The 18,108-nt window shown below is 41.3% G+C and overlaps 1 protein-coding gene across 14 annotated transcripts in view; it reads right to left on the reverse strand.

Moving 5' to 3' along the window:
• Positions 1 to 18,108, reverse strand: part of LOC135091388 (kinase D-interacting substrate of 220 kDa B-like) — a 145,369-nt gene that overhangs the window by 43,146 nt on the left and 84,115 nt on the right. For 13 of the 14 annotated variants that reach the window (XM_063988992.1, XM_063988991.1, XM_063988998.1 and 10 more), the window contains 12 exons: positions 13,599 to 13,817; positions 10,998 to 11,096; positions 9,788 to 10,084; positions 9,045 to 9,236; positions 8,197 to 8,358; positions 5,592 to 5,777; positions 4,997 to 5,129; positions 4,219 to 4,383; positions 3,198 to 3,405; positions 2,369 to 2,515; positions 1,661 to 1,809; positions 651 to 897 (listed from right to left, as the gene is read on the reverse strand). In XM_063988992.1, coding sequence (XP_063845062.1) covers positions 651 to 897; positions 1,661 to 1,809; positions 2,369 to 2,515; positions 3,198 to 3,405; positions 4,219 to 4,383; positions 4,997 to 5,129; positions 5,592 to 5,777; positions 8,197 to 8,358; positions 9,045 to 9,236; positions 9,788 to 10,084; positions 10,998 to 11,096; positions 13,599 to 13,817 — 2,204 coding nt within the window. Of the gene's footprint in view, positions 1 to 650; positions 898 to 1,660; positions 1,810 to 2,368; positions 2,516 to 3,197; positions 3,406 to 4,218; positions 4,384 to 4,996; positions 5,130 to 5,591; positions 5,778 to 8,196; positions 8,359 to 9,044; positions 9,237 to 9,787; positions 10,085 to 10,997; positions 11,097 to 13,598; positions 13,818 to 17,325; positions 17,534 to 18,108 lie in introns of those variants that run through there. The other variant, XM_063989003.1, reaches the window with a different exon arrangement.

The raw sequence follows: 18,108 nt of genomic DNA on the forward strand, positions 1-18,108 counted from the left end.
TTGGTTTTAATCTTGTTTTAGTTCATGTTTTGTTAGTTTTGTTTGTGTTTTTTTTTAGTTCCAGGTTCAGTTTTTTTTCTCATCTGGTTTTAACTTCACTTTTTTTCTTTAGTTTTTGGTTGTGCTGTTGTGTTTCTTCCAATTTTTCTTATCTTATTTTATTTCATGCTGTCAGTTTTATTTTTTTTAAGAAAGTTTTAGGTTGTGTTGTGTTTTTTTCTATCTTGTTTACTTCATCTGCTATCTTTCTTCTTACATGTCATTTTGTTTCTTTTCCATTTTTCTCACTTTTCTCTCCAATTTTCATTTAACATACTTCTCATCCTTCCTCTTCTCCTTCTTTTACTCTTTCTCCTTTCCATCATCAGAACTACCAGCATTTTTCTGCATAATCTTTATCTTGCTCCTCTTTTCATCATCATAATACATGCATTTCTCTCTTCATCTATATTCTCCTCTTTTTCCTCCTCCTCCTCCTTCTCCTTTATTATTACCAACATTTCTCTATACATTAACATCCTCCTCCTTTTCTTCCTTCATTATTATTAACAACATTCCTCTCTACAGCTTCCACATCCTCCTCCTCCTCCTTCTTCATTATTAGGTATCAACATTTCTCTCTCCATCTATAATTACACACACACACTCACTTGTCATGGTATTCGCTCTCCTCACTCGACTCTCCACTTGCCACCTCGTCCTCTTCCTCCATGTCATCTCCCTCCAGCATGGTCTCTGTGGCCCCAGTCTCGCCATCCTCCAGGGGCGTCTCAGGGTGAAAGCCGTAGAGGCCACCAATGACACCCACCACCACCAGGCAGGCCAAGGTCACGAAGAAGATGACCACGTAAGGAATGCCACAGAGACGTCGGTACTTCCAGGGTGAGGAGGTGCCTTCTGTAGGTGCGAGAGAGAGAGAGAGAGAGAGAGAGAGAGAGAGAGAGAGAGAGAGAGAGAGAGAGAGAGAGAGAGAGAGAGAGAGAGAGAGAGAGAGAGAGAGAGAGAGAGAGAGAGAGAGAGAGAGAGAGAGAGAGAGAGAGAGAGAGAGAGAGAGAGAGAGAGAGGAGGGGATGAGAAGAGATGGGTAATAAAGAAAAGGTGAATGAATGTTGATCAGAGAGAGAGATAGAATGGGGATGAGGAATTGTAAGTGAAAGATGAATAATTGTTGATATAGAGAGAGAGAGAGAGAGAGAGAGAGAGAGAGAGAGAGAGAGAGAGAGAGAGAGAGAGAGAGAGAGAGAGAGAGAGAGAGAGAGAGAGAGAGAGAGAGAGAGAGAGAGAGAGAGAGAGAGAGAGAGAGAGAGAGAGAGAGAGAGAGAGAGAGAGAGAGAGAGAGAGAGAGAGAGAGAGAGAGAGAGAGAGAGAGAGAGAGAGAGAGAGAGAGAGAGAGAGAGAAATACATAATAAATAAGAGATAAATGATTGTTGGAGTGTGGAAGAGACAGAAAGAGATAGAGAGAGAGAGATGAGGAAGTATAAGTGAAAAATTAATGGTTGTTAGTGTAGGAACGAAAAAATAAATAGGTGACTAAAGATAAAAAAAAAAAAAAAAACATAGAAATGAATACAAAATAAGACATAACAAGCTTAAAAACAATCCTACAAAAACACACGCACACACACACAAACACACACACACACACACACAAATACTCACGCGCTTTGGGTCTAAATGCACGGTAGAATCTGGTGGCAAACATCCCATACTCTCTCTCTACCATGTCGAAGAGAGAGCCCAGCATCTGCACCACTGAGTTCTCCCCCGCTGCTGTACTGCTCGGCTTGGCCCCTTCAGCAAAGATAAACCTGGGGGAGGATGAATGAGTGAGAGTGATTTAACGTTTACATAATTTACATTTACATTACAAAAACAAGTATAAGTACAAAGGTAAGGGCTGGAGCAGATGGAGGTGAGGCGAGAGAGAGAGAGAGAGAGAGAGAGAGAGAGAGAGAGAGAGAGAGAGAGAGAGAGAGAGAGAGAGAGAGAGAGAGAGAGAGAGAGAGAGAGAGAGAGAGAGAGAGAGAGAGAGAGAGAGAGAGAGAGAGAGAGAGAGAGTTAGAGAAGTTTATTTTTTTTGTGATGGGAGTGTGTGGTGATGCAGGAGGAGGTGGTGAAGAGTGGTGAAGGGTGATGAAGCAACATAAAAAGAAAAAAAATAGGTAAACTTAAATTAAAAGAAAAGAAAATGAATAAAGAAAAGAAAATGAATATTGAAACAGCCAGAAACAAAGCAACACAATACTTATTGAAAAAATGAATAAAAAGACAATATTTGCAACAGAACGTAAAAAAAAAGAACTGAAGATTGCCAAGAACACAAGCACCACACAGCATCAACATCAGCACTCAGCAGTCAGCACTCACTTCAGTGGCCGCGCCTGCACTCCATCCTTCCACTCCTTCCGCTGCGCCCCAGGTGGAGAGCAAAATATAACCTGGAGTACCAACTTGAAGGCCGACATCTGCCGTTCCAGCCCCACACTCCAGCGGTACCAAAGATTCCAGTCGTATCTGTGACGGGGAGAAAAAAACATGTTCTCAAAAATTTATTTATTTCAAAAGTAAAACATGATTATCTACACACCACTCCTATGAACTCCCAAAGAATATTTCCATGTACATACAATGGCTCTTCTTTAAGTAAGGAACATATCCCTATAATATGATAAAAATTTTGTGATTGAAGGTTTTTTCTTTTAATTCAGGTCTGCTGTAAAAAAAATATTAAGAATTTTCCTCTAAGATTACAGAATGTTCAATCATGAAAAGAAGAAGAATAATTGATATATATATATCAATCAATAAAGTGTCTTTTTTAGTGTCTTACCAGCATCACCTTGTCTTCTTAATTGTTTTTAGTGAAGTTTACTGAGGTTTCCATGGATATAGATTCTAGTGATGCTTAAATAATTATAGTGGAAGTTAATGAGGTTTTCAAGGGTATTTGTATGATTCCAGTGATGAAAGAAAGGTGAGGTGAAGTGAGTTGATGTAAGACAAACACAAACCAGTAAACGCAAATGGGTAAACACACACTTACTCAAGCAATGACTAATGATAAAAGAGAAAGATGGCAAGGAGGATGAAGATGCAAAAAAATACAAATAAATAAATAAAATAAAAAGATAAATACACAGAGATAAGAACAAAATTTAATGATGAAGAGGATACAAACAGACAGATAAACACACACCTTCTGGAGCTGTGACTAATGATGAAGAGGAAGAAGGTGAGGAGAATGAAGATGCTGCCGCCCACTGCCAACCCCACAATGAGGTTGAAGGAGGGCACGGCAGTGATGAGGCCCATCAGCAGCGCTATGTGTACCACCACCAGCACTGCCAGAGGGGAGATCTGAAACAGCGGCTCCACCCACTGCTTGGCGAAGCTCCCCATCTCCTCTGTAGGGGAGAGAGAGAGAGAGAGTTACACAGAGTTATACAGAGTTACACAAATACACAAGCCACAACTGACCGTGTAGCCCTCATGAGGTAACCTGACCTAGGACTACAAAAGTGATAGTAGAAGAAAAAGATAGCAAAGCAGAAGGCTCTCTCCCCACCCTCCACTTCCTCCAGCATAAGCCATACAGGAAACAGGTAAGAAATAAGAGAGAGAGAGAGAGAGAGAGAGAGAGAGAGAGAGAGAGAGAGAGAGAGAGAGAGAGAGAGAGAGAGAGAGAGAGAGAGAGAGAGAGGGAGAGAGAGAGAGAGAGAGAGAGAGAGAGAGAATTTTCATTAGATCTATTTGTATAAAAAGAAAAATTTAATCCCAACAACAATAGCAACACATATGAACTGGAATTTTAGAATGTTCAACTAAGAAAGGTTATATTTTAAAGCTACAGCCCTTAGGTAATGTTCAGTACCCACCAAAAGAAAAATAAACAAACACGTAAAACACATCACTCAACAGAACCACAACTATCTTCAAAAACAAAAACAAATAAAGCAACAACAAACATTCCCATGAAAAAATAAATAAAATAAATAAATAAAAACACTAAACATCATCAAAAACAAACAAACAACACATATTATCCTCTTTTAACCCATTCACCATTAGACAAATTCTTCCTTCAACACCTATAACCTTTCAGACACCATTTAATTTATTCACTTAAGTATTTACTCATATGATAATTCTGTGATGTAAAAAGCCTTAAAACAACAACACAACCACCACCACCACCACCGCCACCACCAGGACCTCACCTTTCAGTTTACGTATAAGGAATGACTTCCCGGACCCCCACTTGGCATAGAGGCCGACTGAGATGGGCATGGATAGGGAGGGCTCACTGAGGATGTCTGCCAGCGAGGAGGAGTACAGGTCATACCCAAGCATGTTCTCATTGTCCTCATTGGTGTTGAGGCGACCTGAGGTGGAGAGAGAGGAAGTGGTAAGATCAAATGAGGTTGGTTTTGGTTATTGGTGTAGGTAAGTGGAGTTTTTTGTGCTTTTTTGTGTGTTTAAGTTGTAAGTGGATGTAAAAAGTGAAAAGGACAAGGCTGGGATATAAAAGAAATGAAGGAATGTAAGGAAATAAGGGATTAGGTCATGTGAGGTCAAATAAGGTTAGTTTTCAAGGTTATTGCTGAGGTGAAATTTGATGTTTTTTTTTGTTAGTTAGGTAATGTTGGATTAAGTTATAGTTTTGTGGTTCTTGGTGTGATAGAGATGAAATTCGATGGGTGGAAGAAATAAGAAATAAAAAAAATACAAATAAAAAATGGAGAAACATGAAAGAAAAATAATCTGATGAACATATCATTAACTTAATCTGGAAAACAAACAAAACAATGAGAACAGGAGAACAAAAAAGGGATGAAGAGGTGGAAAAAATCAACAAAAAAAGAAAGAAAAGAGAAAAGAAATGATTGAAAGAAAAGAAAAGAAGAAGCAAGAAAAAAAATAAGTACAGAAAGAATGAAAGAGCATCAGGACGAGGAAGAGAATACAACAAACAGAAATAAAGGAGGCCAAACTTACGGGCTCCAAAGATCTGTCCGAGGATGGTCTTCTGGTTGGAGAGGTCAATGTTGTAGGGCGTCTCCAGGGAACGGTTGGGGCGGTACAGGAGCTGGCTGTTCTTGGGGTTCCTCAACAGGATCTCCACTATTCTCTGTCAGGCGGAGAAGGTGGAGAAGTGGAGTGAAGTTGAGTGAAGAAGGATGTTTTGGTGGTCTATGTTTGTTTGTCTGTTTCTCTCTTTCTCTATCATCCACATATAGTATATACTAATTATTCAGTCAGTTAATCCTCCCATCATTCCACTTTTCATTCCACCTGCCATTCTACAAGTCATTTCAGTCATTCCACCAGGTATGCTAGTTACTGCACCCATCATTCAATCAAATATAACAGTCATTCCCCATGTCATACCACTAAGCATGCCACTCATTCCACCAGACCTCCCAGTCATTCCACCAGTCACACCAATCATTCCACTGACAGACCACCCAACACACCAATCATTCTACTCACACACCACCACAACACACACATTAGTCACACCATTTACTCCACCAAACATACCACACATTTCACAACTCACACCAGTCACCACCACACAACACACACCCACCTTGGAGCGTCCCCTCATGGCTATGTGGAGTGCTGTGTCGCCTTTCTTGTCAGCCACGTTCACCTTGCTCTTCTTGTCTATAAGGAGCTGCACCACCTCTGCGTTCTTGTTCCTCACAGCACGCAGCAGGCAGGTGTCCCCGTCCTTGGTGGTGTGTTCCAGGTTGGGGTTGGCACTCAGCAAGATCTGTAGGGGTGATGGGGGTGATGGGTTCAGTGAGGAGTGAGGAGGAAGAGAAGGGACAATGGGATGAGTGAGAAGGTGTGAAAATGAAGAGAAGGGGTGATGGAGTGAGTGAGATGTGACGAGGAAGAGAAGGGGTGATGGGGTGAGTAAAAAGGTATGAGGAGGAAGAGAAGGAGTGATGGGATGAGTGAGGTAAGAAGATGAAGAGAAGGAGTGATGGAGTGAGTGAGAAGATGTGAAGATGAAGAGAAGGGATGATGGGGGTGAGTAAAAAGGTGTGAGGTGGAAGAGAAGGGATGATGGGATGAGTGAGAAGGTGTGAAGAGGAACAGATGTGATGAATGAAGTGTGAGAGGAAAATAAGAACATAAGAATCTGCAACAGCAGAAGAAAGTGTGAGAAAACTTGAAGAAGCATGAAAGAAGTGGTAATGAACATAAGAGCATAAGAATAAGGAACAGTGAAGGAAGGAGTGAGGTGTGAGAAGGAAAGAATGGGTGATGAACATAAAAAAAATAAGTAAATAAAAAATAAGAAGCTGCAAGAAGCCATCAGGTCTCAATGTCGCAGTCCCTGCAAGAAACATACATATCTACTTATTTCCACCTATCATCCTCATCCACAAATCTCCTTTCAAAGCTCCCTAACTGAATGAGTGAGGAAAGAGAAGGAAGGAAGGGGTGATAGAATGAGTACAGAAGGATGAGAAGGAACGAGGGTGTTAGAATGAGTGGGGAGGCATGAGAAGAAACAAATGGTGATGCTATAAGAGAGGAAGCATATGAAGGAAGGAATGGGTGATAAAATAAGTACAGAAGCAGAAGAAAGAAGTAGATAAATTACTGAATGAATGAGTAACAGAATCTAGGTTGTAATGAAGGAAAGACTGAATAAATATACCGTATTTGATGGCTCATAAGACGCTACTTTTTTCTCAGAAAAAGGGTCAGTAAATTAGCCTGCGTCCAATGAGGCAAAGGTCCAACTTTGAGGCAGTAATAGGTTACAAGTCTACGGCAACAGAGGCTCTAAATTCAAACCACAGATGTCTTTGCACAACTAAATAAAGTCATGATTGGTAGTACGCCACAAAATGCTCTTTCTTTCAAGGTACCAATGTGTAGTATATCATACTTACTGGTAATCCACATAGACTTTGACCAGTCAGGAAGAATTTGTTTAACCATGCACCACTTCTTCTTGGAGTTTTGTTGGGGCAGTGTAGGTTGTGATGTCACAGCCTTTGATGCCCCAAAGGTGAGGTATCCAATTATAATATTAGACTAGATGTGATGGAGCTGGTTGGATTTGTGGAGAAGGTTCTGGCAAGGTGGAGATGGTGCACCACGTTTTTTCAAAACAAACGCGGTCGGTTGCGCTCCGACGTGACGTACTCGGTGACACCGAGTGTGACGCCGTTACTGATTGAGGTAAGACAATAGCCACACTTTCATACAATTAAAATTGAACCTATCTTTTTAACATTCTTGCTTTGCATACATATGAAAAGGATTGAAGCTAGAGAAACTTTTCTTTTATGAAAATAGACTAATACACCTTGAGAACGAATATTTCTTCTATAAAGGAATTGAGTGTCATGGGATAGGCTGGCTTGAGGGGATGATCTGCATAATATTCATGTAATAGCTTATGCTTTTACACATCCTTTGGCTTTGAAAATGTACTAAAATACTGCATAAGAATTACATGTGAAAGATGCTAAAAAATAAAGTATGAAAAAATTTTATTATCACTGTAGTCCCTCAGTTAATGGTGCCGCCAAGAGCTAGGTGCAGTTAATGTTTACATTCAGCTGAACCGCATTAAGACTGAAACTCCCCTGCTTACCACACCTTTTGGGCACTAGAGGCTGTGACATCACAGTCTGCATGGCCCCAACTAAAATACCAATAAGAAGATTGTGTTTACACGTCAGCAGGATTGGTACAATCTTGTCTTTCAATACCCTCAACCGAACCATTACGTTCTGGCTTTCAAGGCCCGCAACCTTACCAAGATTTGACTCCAGAAATCCAACCAGCTCCACTGTATCTAGTCTGAAACACTACCTGTATACCACACCTTTGGGACGCCAGGCTGTGATGTCACGGCCATCACAGCCTCAACAAAACCCCAAAAAGAACAAGTAAGCTGCTAGCATAAATTAAACTTTTAAATGCTGAGTATTGGTATCTAATAGTGATCTAAATGCACGTGAGAGTCTTCAAATGTCGCTTGAATTCCTTGACTTCATATCGATAGCCTAAATCTGTTAATTTTTGTTTTTTTCTATTTCAATACATGCCAGAACTGGGTGCGTCTTATGAGCCCGTGCGTCTTATGAGCCATCAAATACGGTAGATACAGAAATATTAGTTTACATATGCACACACACACACACACACACATACACACGCACCTTCACCACAGAGGTATGCCCCTTCTCCACTGCCCAGTATAGTGCTGTCTTCCTGTCCTTGCCCACGCTGTCCACATCGGCGTACTTCTTAAGCAGGGCCTCCACCACAGCACGATGGCCACCCCGCGCCGCGTATATCAGGTTTGTGTCTCCATTGCGGTCCTGAGAGAGAGAGAGAGGTGAGGCTTGGATACCTTTGCTGCAGTGACGTGTGATGATCTTACTCTTGTTCTTTTTACTAGATAAGAATGCAGTTTGTTTTCTTCTACTTCCTAACTTTGCATTCATAACTTGTGGTGATCTAAGTTTTGTTCTTCTTTTCCTAACTAAGAATTGAGGTTGTCTTCTACTTCTTCTGTAGGTTGCTGTGTTAAGGTCTGCCACAGAGCATCACCCACGTCCACTTTACTCTGTCTTGTTCCTCCTTCTGTTATACCCATCAACCACGTCTTCCTTCAAAACATTTATAAACCTTCAATTTAAACAGTCATCTTTATCCCATATCTCCTTATACCCTCCCATATCCTTAACCCATCACCTTAACTCCCTCCACATCCACTAACACCACACCTACACACCTGCATGTCGACTGCAATATACATTAGGCTAGGTTAAGTTAGCTTAGGTTAGGTAGATTCTCTTCAGGAACCATGAGAAAGAAAAGGATTAAAACAGTATATTCTCCATTGTCTGGCTGCTAACATATCTAAAAATGGGTGCAGCAGCAGTGAAATAAATAAACATTGACTTATCCTAATCCTGATACCTCCTTAAACCTTCCCCCTACCCTGAACTCTTTTCTATCACCCTCATCTCTTCACACACACCTGCAGACACCACATACACACCTGCATGTTGACATAAGCACCACTGTTGAGGAGCGCTGTGGCAATCTCTGTGTACCCTTCCTTGCAGGCGATGGTGAGAGCCGTGCCGCCATCCTTGTCCATCGCGTTGAGGTTTGGACGGTGCTCCAGTAACAGATTCACCAAGTCCACATAGTTGCCTCGCGTTGCCACCAGCAAGGGTGTCCAGGAGTACTGAGGGTGAGGAGTGGACAGGTAAAGGTGAGGGTACAAGAGATCTAGTGATGTGATTGCATAGCTTGGCAGAGAAATGAAGTAAAAGATAGGGAGGAAGGAGGAGGATAATGAAAAAAAAGGAAGAGATTAAAAGACAAGGAAAATATAAGAAAGTAATGAGTAAAGAAGGCAGAGGAATGAATGGAAAATAGACAAAAGAGGCATGATATGGAAGATTATAAAAGAGGAAGAAGGTCATAAAAAAACAGATGAAAGAAAGAAGCAGTAATAGGAGAGGGGAAAGATAAAAAAAAAATGAAATAGTACAATTATTTTTAAAAGACAGGCATGGAAAGGAAACAAATGAAAGGAAGAAGCAAGAACAAAAGAAGGAGAAGTACGTAATTTCTTTTCCTTCTCTCGTTACCATTTCTTACCATCACTTCAGAACAGAACACTGAAATACAACCATGAAATTTAACACAACCACCAATATTCATCCTCTCTCCTTCCAATATTCAGTCTCCCTACTCCTAATAATTAATCTCCCTCTCTCCCTCAGCACTTACCATGCCCGAGGCGTCCACACTGGCGCCGTGCCTCAGCAGGTCCTCAGCGATGGCATAGTAGCCCTTGCGACACGCCCAGATGAGAGGTGTGGTGCCAAACTTGTCTCCTACATTTGCCTTCGCTCCGTGGTCAAGCAGGTAGTGAACGATCTCTGTGTGACCTCTCCCAGCCGCCCACACCAGCGCTGTCATGTGGTGCTGACCCTGCGTGCTCGGGTCAGCGCCTCGGGTCAGCAGGTAGCGTGCCAGCTCACTGTGACCCTTGTAGCATGCCCACATCAAGGCCGTCCAGCCACCCTAGGTCAGGAGAGGTCACAGTTAGGGGTGGTGTTACAGATAAAGGTGATCAGGGTGTGGTGGTATGATAGGTGTGTTGTGGTGTGTGTAAGGGTGTGGTAGTGTGTGGTGTGGCTGGTGGAGTGATAACTGGAGTGCCAAATGGAATGACTACCTTGAATAACATGTGGAATGAGTGGAATGAGTAGTGGAATGATGGATGGAATGACCAGACTGAGAAGTGGAACAACAGGTGGAATGATAAGTGGAATGACAGATGGAATGACTGGAATGACAAGTGGAACAACAGGTAGAATGAAAGATGGAGTGACTGGTGGAATGAACAGTCACATAAAAAGAATGACAGGTGGAATGATAGATGGAATGAAAGATGGAATGACCTGACTGATGTGAAGAATGACTGGTAGAATGGCATATACAATGAAAAGTGGAATGAATGATATGTCAGGTGGAATGAAAGGTAGCTGACTTGACAAATGAATTCAAAGGTGGTATGGTTGATATGACAAGTGGAAAGAAACATGGAAAAAAAGCTAGATTGACAGATGGAATGACATGTGGAATAACTGGAATGCTAAGTGGAATGACAGGTGGAATGATGAGAGGAATGACAGGAGGAATGATGAGTATAATGACAAGTGGAATGATGAGTATAATGACAGGTGGAATGATGAGAGGAATGCCAGGTGGAATGACAAGTGGAATGACCAGAATGACTAATGGAACAACAAGTGGAATGACAAATAGAATGACAAACAAAATAACAAAAACAAAATAACAAGCACCATGAAAGAAAACGTAAAATAACACTCAACTAGAAGAAAGAAAAAGGAAAAGAAAAAAAAACACGAATGATGCATGGAATGATAAGAGTGACAAGTGGAATGCCCAAACAACAGGTGGAGGGCCTCACCATATCCTTCTGGTGGATGTTGGCGCCGTGGTCCACCAGCGTGGCAACTGTGTCCATGTGACCCGCGCGCGCCGCCACGATGACAGCTGTCCATTGGTCCTGCAAGCGAGAGAAAGAAAAAATTAATAAACTAATAGAATAAATAAATAAGTTCATAAGTTTGTTCACTGGTTCTGTCACGTGGAAAAAATAAATAAGGAAGTAAATAAATAAACAAATAAACATGAGGTACATAAGTAGGGAAAAAAATAACTAACAAATAAAAAAAATAAATAAATAAATAAATATCCAACAAACAAAACAAATAACTACCTAACTAATTATCCAACTAACTCAACCATCACCTAACTACCTAACTAATTAACAAACTACTAAGTCAACTAAACAACGAACTAACACCATGAGAGAGAGAGAGAGAGAGAGAGAGAGAGAGAGAGAGAGAGAGAGAGAGAGAGAGAGAGCTGCTTCTTCCACCAACAAAACCCGCAAAACAGATCGAACTCCTAACCTTTGGACTGGTGGGCAACAGCTGTGCCGTGGAGCAGGCCTGGAGGTTACCTGTGCCCCGTGGCTGCTAATTGGCAGGTAAAGGCAGGATATAGGGGAAGGTACATTGTCCCTTTTTATTATTACTTCAAAAGGTGAGGGTTGTAGGATGTTATATAAGGGAAAGGAATTTTTTTTTTCTTCTTCTTCTTGTTTGTTAGGGATAAATAGTGTACATTCTTCTGTCTTTTCTTTTTTTCTTTTTTTGTCTTATCCATTTATTTTTCGTGCAATGGTGAAATACGGGGGGTAAATGTTTTTTTTTCTCTTATTTTGGGATAAATGGAGCAAACATTCTTTTAATTTTTTTCCTTTACTTTATCCATTTATTTTGTTATTTTCGTGCAAAGGTGAGATACGAGATTAAAATTTTGGATACTTATCTTTTCTTCTTTTTTTCTTAGTCAAGGTTAAATGGAGAGTACATTTCTTTACTTTCTTTCTTTCTTTTACTTATTTTTTCGTGCAAAGATAATATACGGGTCTAAATTTTGGATACTTCACTTCCTTTTCTTGGCAGTACACTCCTTTCCGTTTTCCTTCTCTCTATTTCTTATCGTGCAAGGTGAGACACAGGATGAAGGTGTTAAGTAAAAAGGTTCGAATACTTCCCTTTTTTTCCAATCCGATCCTTTTCCCCGACTCGCCAAGGCCAAAGGGTGTGCATGTAAAAAGTGTTTAGTAAATGTCATTCCACGATAGAGAGAAAAACAGTGAAATACTTATCAAATTATGTAAGTGAAATATATTAAGTGTGCGTATTTATTTATTTATTTTTTTAAAGTGACGAAGAATATATTTGATTGCATTCTTTCTTTAAATTTTCAGTAAGGTTTTAGGACTCTTCTTTTTACTTGATGAATGCTTATGGATTCTTTCCTTTAATTTATATGCGGTGTTCGATTCCCTCCTTTCACTTCTAATTTGTTTTCGGAATCTTCTTCACTTTTAGTAGATTCTGATCTCCCTTTCACTTCTAAATGGCTCTAGATTTTTTTTTTACTGCATCAATTTATATTAGGTTTTCAATTAACTTTACATTTTATTTATTTATCTTTTCCATTTTCAAAAAGTTTGCAATTCCTTCCTTTCATGTCTTATATCTTTTGAAGGCTTTTCACTTTTAATGGCTTTCAAATTCTTCCCTTTCACTTCTAACAGACTTTAAGTAATTTCTTTCAATATATAATACATCTTCGATTCTTTCCTTTCATTTATAACAAACTTTAGATTTTCTTTACATTGCTAATAAACTTTGAATTCTTTCCGTTCATCTCTAACAAGCTTTGCATTCCTACTTTTAATTTCTAGTAACCTACGCATCTCTTTCCTTCACATTCGAACACGAGGAAGGAAGAACATCCTGAGAACGCAAGGAGGTGACAAGAACGAACAGCTGCGGATGTGGGGGATATAGCAAAGGTTGTGTACCCTAAGGAGGCGATGAGGGACCTGGAGACACAGTTTGGATCCTCGTCCCCTGACCATCCCACTAAAGGTTACATTCCTTATAGGTGGGTGGTCAAAATGGTCTTGCGGAGAATCATATGACCACCACCACGACTACCATTGCTACAGTACGCGTGGGTGACAGGGCGCACTCAAGAAACTGTTGATTTTCAGAGTTGAGGGAAAAAAGTTGACAGAAAATGTGCTGTTGAGACGGCGCCTGTAACATCTCGTATTTTTGAGCATGGCACCAATGAGTAAAACTGGCAACTCTCCCCATTTCATATTAACGTCTTACAATAAATGATCTGTGAAAGTCTGGAAGAAAAAGGACGAATAATAAGAAAGGGAAAGGACTCTAGATAATGACCCTAATATTATCCTCACTATCCTCCTCCTCCTCCACGTGGCGGGAAAATTTTGGCGAGGTACCTGTAACCTTTTGAATTCGACAGCAAAATCAAGCTATCTTACCTAATCTTCTAATTCCAGTAACCTTTCTTTGTTCACCCTTGTATTTTCACACAAAAACCCCTTCCCCATCAAAATACCTACCTTACCTTAATTCCCGCCTCCCTCTCACCCTACACACAAACCAGTACTCACATTGTCCTCAGCATTAACATCTGCGCCGTGAATGATAAGTTCGTTGCATAGCTCTGGCTTGCCCCTGCTGGCCGCGAGGTGGAGAGCCGTGGCGCCATTCTCGTCCTTATCATCTATTACCACAGATCTCGTCGCCAGGAAGGTCTGCAGGCCGACCAAGTTGTCCTCGTTGATGTAAGACTCGAGTGTCCTGAAGCTCAGCGAGACCATCTGATCGGACTGTGCCGGGGAGAGGAAGGGAAGGAGAGGTTTGTTAGTTTGGGTTCTCCTGCAGGTGCGGTAGGCTGGTATACGGGAGAGAAATGAAGGGAAATAAGGTGGAAATGGAAGACAGAGATGCATGGAGGGTTTGTGTAATGAAAAGAAGAGAAGGAAGGTGTGGTTGGCTGTGTATGGGAGAGAAGTGAAGAGAAACATGATGGAAATGGAAGAAATAAAGAGAAACATGATGGAAATAAAAGAGATGAATGGAGGGTTTGTGTTTTAAAAGGAAGAGAAGGAAAGTGTGGTTGGGATGGTATATGGGAAAGAAATGAAGGGAAACATGATGGAAATGGAACAGAGGTAAATGAAGGGTTTGTGTATTAGAAAGAGAAGGAAAGTAAGGAAAGACTGAAGTGTTTGAGGGAAAAAAAAAGTTTCCCGTGCAGGTGTGGAGAGAGATTAGGATAAAGATAGATAAAAATGAAGGAAAAAATAAGGTAAACTGAAACTGTCTGAGTGAGGAGAGGTTAAAACAGGTGCGCAGGGAGAGAAATGAGAGGAAATAAGATAGAAAACGAGACAGATACATAAAATAAAGACCTCCCACGTATATGTGACAGAAATGAAGGAAAAATAAGGTGAGATGGGAATGAGCAGGTGTGCCAGTTTACCTTTTTGTACAGGTGTGTGAAGGAGCTGTACATGGGAAAGAAAAGTGATGAGAAATAAGTGGAATAGATCGGGGTGAAATCGAGGGAAATATAGGATGGGAATTTAAGTGAAAAAGATACGAAAAAAAAAGAAGAAAGGGAAAGAAAGTCCTGTACAGAAAAAAAAAGAGGATAGGGATAATGAAGGAAAAAAAAAGAAAATGGAGATAGAAATAAATAGTGGAGAGGAAGATATTACGAAGAGAGAGGGAGAGAAAAGAAAATACAAGGAAGAAAACAAAGGAAACTAAAGATAGAAAGAATAAGAAAGAGAGAAAGAGAGGACAGAACAGAACACAACACTTAATAATGAGAATAACAAGGGAATAACACACGCAGAGAACAGGAGAAGAACATGACAAGTGCAATAAGAACACCAATGAACAATCGCTGGAGTCAAAAAAGAACCAACCAACAGGCGAGAGACACAGCAGAATTAATTAAGTATAAGAATGTTCCTTTAATTATTCTTTCTTTTTTTTCATTGTTTTTTTTCAGATAGATGAGGATAAAGTAAAATATGTAATAGTAATAATAATAATAGTAATAATAATAATAATAATAATAATAATAATAATAATAATAATAATAATAATGAGAAAACACCAAATTATAGACGAAATAATTAAAGACAACAAAAATAATAAATAAATAAATGAAAGTAAAAATAAAAGAAAACGATATTGGAAAAATTCTTCTTTCTTCTTCTTCTTTCTTTCCTTTGCAATCAATTTTCATCTTCTCATCATTCCCTTTTCCTCTTTTTCTCTTCTTTATTCCCCCACTTCCTTCCTCCACACTTTCCTCCATCCCTCAACAAACACCTCTCACCTTCCCTTACCTGTCCCTCCTTCCTCCTCAGATAGTTAATTAATCCACAGGTACATAATTAGCACTGATTATTATTATTACTATTATTATTATTATTATTATTATTATTATTATTATTATTATTATTATCATCATTATTATTATTATTATCATTATTTTATTTGAATCCTGATCTACATCTTTTGTCTTAATTTTCTTCACCAGCAGCAAAAGAAAACGTACAACAATTGCTCTGCTTCTGAAACAATAATTGGACAAAACAAGAATCCAAGTACAAAAAATATGGACAAAAAAAAAGAAAAAAAAAAGTTTCAAAAATGTGTCCAAAAACGGTCATATTTTCACTCAAAGACGTCATAAAAATTCAGACAAAACTCAGACGAGAGAGAAAAAAAGACAAAACAAACATGAATGAGGAAAGAGTCTCTCCTGAAAAAGAGAGAGAAAAACATGAGAGGAAAAAAACAAGTCTCTCCTGCATGGCGTGGTGAAAGAAAACGGGATGAGTGGGTTGAGGCCGGCGCCTGCGCAGCCCTGCCACGCAGCTTTGAAGTGAAATACACTAAATCAATAAAACATTATCTAGAACTGAATTTGAAGTACTTTAAGGACGAAATCAATTAAAACCGATTATTTATCAAACTACACATTACAACTGGTATATTAATCTATTTAATATATATATCACAGTTCGTCTATTACAAAACTTCCACGTGACTGAGAAGCAAGACGTGGCAGGGCGGGGCTGGGAGGAGCCACCTGTACTCCACCTGCAATCCCTCCTCACACCTTGAAAAATGTACAGGTAAGACACGAATAATAAGAGTAATAATAACAATAATAATAACAGCAGTCATATAAGAATCTACGGCACAGCAGCAGACATTTCAAAACTGCGCTACCTTGTGCTAAGACTACGTCACTCAGAGCTATGAGAGAGAGAGAGAGAGAGAGAGAGAGAGAGAGAGAGGAGAGAGAGAGAGAGAGAGAGAGAGGAGAGAGAGAGAGAGAGAGAGAGAGACTAAACGATCAAAAAATATATATACCAAAACATTTTCTATGGTACACGTGCGTAAGAATTCATAAAAAAAGGCAACAATAATAAACCGTACGATAAGAAAATACGAAAAAATAACAATAATGATAATAGTAATAACACTATAAGAGTAGCTAGTAGTAATAGTAATAGTAATAATAATAGTAGTAGGTAATAGTCAAACTCGCTTCTACTTCTAAAGGGATGAAGGCAAAAAACGTGCGCCAATTTCATGCTAGCTAGTATACTATTAACTATCTAATAGCTAGTCCCCAGGTAAGGTGTTCGCGTCACACAGGTAACCAAGAGACCTACGGAGGCGTGGCAGGTGCGGTGCGGGGGATGGAGGTGTGGGGGGCGTGTGGAGGAGGTGGAGATCAAACAGTGTTAGTCGAGCCGGATAGGTGGAGGCGGTTAGACTTTTTGTGGGTCACGTGAAAAATATCCAGACCAGTTATTGATTTTGGGCCAGTCAGGTTAGGTTAGGTTGAGTGGTAACCTAACTTGATCTGACTAGGCAAGGTCCGCTCACTCAAGCCACTCTCGTCCCAAGCGCTAGTGTCCCTTGTTAACTCCCATGAATCACTCTCGAATATGTTAATGGACGTGTAAAGAATTTTTTTTAACTCGCTGTAACTTTTTAACTAATCGTCATGCATCAATATTTAAACCACCACTCGAAAGCTTATGTTTTTCTCCTTTGATTGGTATAAAAAGGGAGAAAAATAGTGAATGTAAACGCTTAAAAAACGGGATTGATTTACGGGTATCTTCCTGACGCCTGACACTACCGCTAGGGGGAGAGTGGCGGCGCGCGCAGACCTCCCAGCCAGACCCGCCATGGCGCCACCACAACACCCGGGCTGGCTCATCTCCACGCGACCCGATTTTAACATTGTGTGGGGGATTTTTGTGGGTTTTTTGGGTTCGGGCAGCTTAGGCCTACCCGGTTATTGGAACCACCGATGTTGAAGGAGAACCGGCGGGCGGCGATAGAGGGCGTGACACTCAGCAATGAGACGAGGGATGGGCGGCGGGGAGGGGGTCGCGCCCACCGACAGAGTGGACCCCCGCCGCTGGTGCCCCCCACAGGAAGGGGTTAGCAGGGGGGAAGGGGCGGCGGGAGACGGACTCCCCCTCCTCCCCGGCGTCATCCAGGGAGTCTATGGAGTCCTGGGGGTGCAGGTGGCCCTTGTGGGGGGGCGGGGGGACGGAAGGGGTAGCAGGGGGAGATGGAGAGGGGGTGTTTTGCCTCAGACAGATAACAGGAGCGGAGGGGGAGGCGGTAAGAGGCACCACGATAGGGGGTGGGGGCTCAGGGGGAGGCTGGGGAGGGGCGGTGGGGAAGAGGACAGGTAGAAGAAAATTCTGGGTGGGGAGAGGAAGCGCACCCGCCACGCCAGGGAGGCGGGTGGGGGGGGAGGGGCGAGGAAAGAAGAAAGGGTTTTGGGAGGTGGTGTTGGTAGGGGTGGCGGGAGGGGAGGAGGTGACGGTGGGGGTCGGGAGTGGGGAGGGGGAGGAGAGCTCGGGAGATGAGGGGGAGGGGTTTTCAGCAGTGGGGGAAGAGAGGGGGGAGGGAGAAGGGGAGGACACGAACAATCAAAACACGACTGATGATGGGGGTGGTGGTGGGGGTGGTGGGGGTGAGGGGAGGGGAGGGGGCAGAAGTAGCAGAAGTAGTAGTGGTAGTTGTAGTAGTAGTGGTAGTAGTGGTGGCTGGTGGGGGAGC

This window comes from Scylla paramamosain, chromosome 37 (assembly GCF_035594125.1).
Source record: "Scylla paramamosain isolate STU-SP2022 chromosome 37, ASM3559412v1, whole genome shotgun sequence".
NCBI lineage: Eukaryota > Metazoa > Arthropoda > Malacostraca > Decapoda > Portunidae > Scylla > Scylla paramamosain.